General features: G+C 71.1%; 1 protein-coding gene across 1 annotated transcript; it reads right to left on the reverse strand.

Annotated features, from left to right (window-relative positions):
• Positions 1-410: 410 nt before the first annotated feature.
• LOC113134564 (leucine-rich repeat extensin-like protein 3) lies at positions 411-2,446 on the reverse strand. The gene is made up of 2 exons (XM_026314016.1): positions 2,061-2,446; positions 411-627 (listed from the first exon to the last, which is right to left on the reverse strand). The coding sequence occupies exons 1-2, from the start codon at positions 2,444-2,446 to the stop codon at positions 411-413; spliced, it is 603 nt and encodes a 200-aa protein (XP_026169801.1).
• Between the last annotated feature and the right edge of the window lie 1,392 nt (positions 2,447-3,838).

The raw sequence follows: 3,838 nt of genomic DNA on the forward strand, positions 1-3,838 counted from the left end.
TGGTAAGTGTTTTATGGCTGTGGGTGCGGAGGTGATGGTTACATGTATGAGGGTAAAGATGGTGTTGGAGGTGTGGTGAAGGATGCGTGTGGGGGGGGGAGTTTAGTGATTTCAACGGGGGTGGAGGCTGTTGGGGGCTGAGAAGAAAGGATAGGTGGGGGGAAAAAAAAATGAAGTTGTCGGGGTTGGGGGTGCGTGGGCTAAGGGGGGGTAGGGGTTTTGAGAGAGAGATTGGTAAATCAGGGCTTCTGAAGGAGAGGGTGGCTTGCCTACAAACAGTGTGTGATGAAATGGGTGAAACGGGAGGGGAGAGGTAATAGGACGTTGTTTGGCATCGGTGGGGGGTGAGCAAGTGGGGCCTTTACAACTTTAGATATTTTGGAGGGCCGGGGTCCTTGTGGCTTGAGGAGCTAGCGTGGCGTGGTGGGTAGGTGGGTGTCGGACGGGGTGGTGGGGGGCGGGAGGGGGGGGGGGAGGGCGTGGGGTGGTGTGGGATGGGGAGGGGCCGGGGTGAATAGCGAGGGTGGGGGGGCGGGGGGGGCGGTGGGGGAGGTGGGGGGAGGCGGCGCGGGGTTCAGTTGCGGGGAGGCGGGGGGTCGGAGGCGGTTGGGCGTGGGCGTGGAGGTGCTGGGGGGTGGGGGGGGTCGGGAGAGTCCGGGGAGGGGTATGGGGAGGGGGGGTGGGTGAGGGGGGTTGAGGAGGGGGTTGGTGGGGGGAGGGGAGGGGGTGGCGGCGGGGGGGGTGGGGAGGTGGGTGGTGAGGGGGTATGGGGGTGGTGAGGGAGGGAGACGCGTTGGTGTTTATGCAAGGGGGGGGGGGGTGGGGGGGGGAGGGGGGGTGGGTGGGGGGGTCGGGCGGTCGTGGTTGATGCGGGAGGGAGGATGAGGCGAGCGGGGGGAGGGTCGGTAGGGGGGGCGAAGGGATGCTTGCGGGGGCAAGGGAGGGGTGCGTTGTTGGCGTGTGCTGGGTGCTGGGTGGGGGAGTGGGGGGTGTGTGAGGGGCGGGGGGGTGGGTGGGAGGGGAGGGGGGGGAAGGGGGGGAGGGGGGGGGGGGGGGGGGGGGGACAGGGAAGGGGGGGGGGGGGGGGCGGGGGGGGGGGGGGGGTGGGAGGGGGGAGGTGTGGCGGGGGAGGGGCAGGTATGGGAGGGGTGTGGGGGGAGGGGGGGGAGGGGAGGGGAAAGGGGGGGGTGAGGGGGGGTCTGGAGTGTGCGGAACGTGGCGAAGAGTTCGCGGTATGGCGGCTGGGAGGGACGGGGGGGGGGGCTGGGGGTTGGCCTGTGGGGGGGGGGGGGGGGGCCGGGGGGGAGTGGGGGTAGAGGGGTAGATGGGGTTGAGAGTGGGGGGTTGTGCTGGGGAGGGGGGTGTGGGGTATTGGTGGCCGTAGGGTGGGGCCGGTGGGGGAGTTCGGTTCGCGTTGTGGTTGGGGGGTACGGAGAGCGGGGGACGGGAGGTGGTCTTAGTGGGGGGGTCGGTGGGGCATGAAGGCTGATCGGGTGGTGGGGGGGGGGGGAAGCGAAGTGTAAGTGGCTATGGTTGAGGGGGCTGTGGTGCAGTTGGTTCTGTGGGCGTTGTGGGTGGGGGGTGGGGTTTGCTGGTGGTTGTTAGGTGGGAGGGAGGTAGGTGGCGGGGGGTTTCAGTGCGGGGAGGGTGGTGAGGGGGGTCGGCGGAGGGGTGGGCGGGTGGGGGGCGAAGGAGTGCGGGGGTGTGTGCGGGGGGGGGGAGGGTAGGGGGGGTAGGCGCAGTGGGGGTGGGCGGGGGTTGGTGTGGGGGGATGGCAGAGGGTGCGGGCCGGTGGCGTAGTTGGGGGGGGCGGGGGGAGTAGTATGGGGGGTGGGGTGGTGGGTTTTGGTGCGGGGGGGCAGGGGTCGGCGGGAGTTCGGGGCGTGGGGGTCAGGTGGGTTGGGGGATGGTGAAGGCTCGGTATTGGGGGGGTTGGAGGGGGAGAAGCGGACGTGGTGAGTCCAGAATGGGGGTGGGGGGGTGGGGGGGTGGTGGAGGGGGGGGGAGGGAGGGAGGAGGGGGAGGATGGTAGGGGTGGGGTTGGGGTCGGGGGCTGGCGCCGGAGGGGGGCGGGGTAGAGGGGGTTTGGGTGTGGTGGGGTGGGGGGGTCGTTGCGGGAGGGGGAGAAGAGGGCGGTTGGGGAGGGAGGCGTGGATGGCGGTCCGTGGGAGGTTTGGGCGAGTGTGGGGGGGCGGTGCGGTTGTGTCGAAGGGGGGTCTACAGCGGGGCAGGGCGTGCTGGTGGGGAGTGGATGGGGGGAGGTGAGGAGTGGTGGTTGCAGAGTGGGTGATTTGGCTCTCAGGGAGGTGGCGGGGGAGTTGTGGCGGGAGGGTGGGTGGGGAGGGTGGCGGGCGTAGGCGGGGGGGTGGAGGGTGGGAGGTCGTTGGGTTGGGGCGGTAGTGGGGAGCGAGGGAGGGAGGGAGGGGGGGGGGGGAGGATGGGACATGGAGGGGCAAGGGGGGGGGGAGTAGGGAAGGGGGCTGGGGATTGTGTCGGGGTAGGGGGGGAGGGGGGGGGGGGGGGGGGGTGGAGGGAGAGGTGGGAAGGGGGGGGGGGGACGAGACACGTGGAGGGGAGGTGGTGACGGACGGGTGGCGGGCGGGTAGGGTGGGAGGGAAGGGGCGAGGGTGACGAGAAGGGGGAGAGTGGAGGAGGGGTTAGGGTGGGGGTGGGAGTAGGGGGGGGTTGGTGTGTGGGGGGGATTGGTGGATTTGTGGTGAGGGGGGGGGCTGTGGGGGCTGAGGTGGGGAGGAGGAGGGGAGTTTGGCGATGGCTTACATTTGGGGGAGGTTGGGGGATGAGGGTGGCGGGTGGGGGGGTTGGGTGTGGGGGTGTGGCGGGTGTTTTTTGGCAAAGGGGGGGGTGATGGGAGTTGATGGAGTGGGGGGTGCGGTCGGTGAGTGGGGGGGGATGGCATAAGGGTGGCAGGGGAGGGGGGGATGGGGATGAGAGGTGTCGGGGGGATGGGCGGCGGTGGGGAGTGCGGGTGTGAATAGAGGAGAGAAGGGGGTTTGTGGGGGGGGCGTGGACATTCGAGTCCGGGGGTGGGGGGGGGGGGGGATGGGCGTCTGGGGGGGGGGTGGGAAGTAGGGGGTTAGCCGGGGGGGGGGGAGCTATGGAGTGGTGGGGGGCGCTTCTGGTCCGGGCTGGGAGGGGGGCGAGGGGGAGGGGGGGGGGGGGGTGTAGGGGGAATTGGTGTTGGGGGCGGCGGGGGAGTGGTTCGTCCGGCGGGGGTTGGGTGGTGACGACCGTCTGGGGGCGGGGGGGGGGGGTGAGACGGTAAGGGGAGGGGGGGCGGGGTTGAGGGTGTTGTGGTGGGGGAGGGTGTCGAAGGGGGGGTGTTTGTGTGTGGGGGGCTGGGGGGAGTGGGGGGGGTGGGGGGTGTATGCGGTGGGGGGGGTGGGCGCGGGGGGAGAGAGGTGGGTTGAGGGGGAGGCAGAGACGAGTGGATGGGGGGAGGGTGTGTGGATTTGGGCGTGGCGGAGGTTTCGTGGGGTGGGTGTCGGGTGGGGGCGTAGAATGGAGGGGGGGAGGGGGGTGTGTGTGGGGGGGACGGTGTGAGGTGAGGGGTTGGGTGCGGGAAGGAGGAAGGAATGCGTGGGTGGATGGGAAGGGGATCGGGGGTGGCTGGAGGCGAGAGAGCGGGGGCAGGTGGGAGGGGGGGCGGGGTGGTGGGGGGGGGTGGGGGTGCAAGGGGGCCGGGGGGGGGTAGGTAAGGGGGGGTGGGGAGGGGGGGGGGTGCAGGGCGGTGGGGGTGTGGGGGGGGAGGGGGCGGGTTGTGGATGGGGGGGAGAGGTTGTGGGGGTGTTGAATAATGTGGGGAGTTCAGTGGCGGGGG

Source organism: Mastacembelus armatus, chromosome 13, assembly GCF_900324485.2.
Source record: "Mastacembelus armatus chromosome 13, fMasArm1.2, whole genome shotgun sequence".
NCBI classification, from domain to species: domain Eukaryota; kingdom Metazoa; phylum Chordata; class Actinopteri; order Synbranchiformes; family Mastacembelidae; genus Mastacembelus; species Mastacembelus armatus.

Coding starts and splice junctions, on each gene's coding strand:
- LOC113134564 (XM_026314016.1), bottom strand. CDS start 2,446: ATGTCCCATCCTCCCCCCCCCCCCTCCCTCCCTCCCTCGCTCCCCACT. Junction 628..2,060: donor CTCTACCCCGCCCCCCTCCG/GCGCCAGCCCCC, acceptor CCCACCCCCCAG/CACCTCCACGCCCACGCCCA.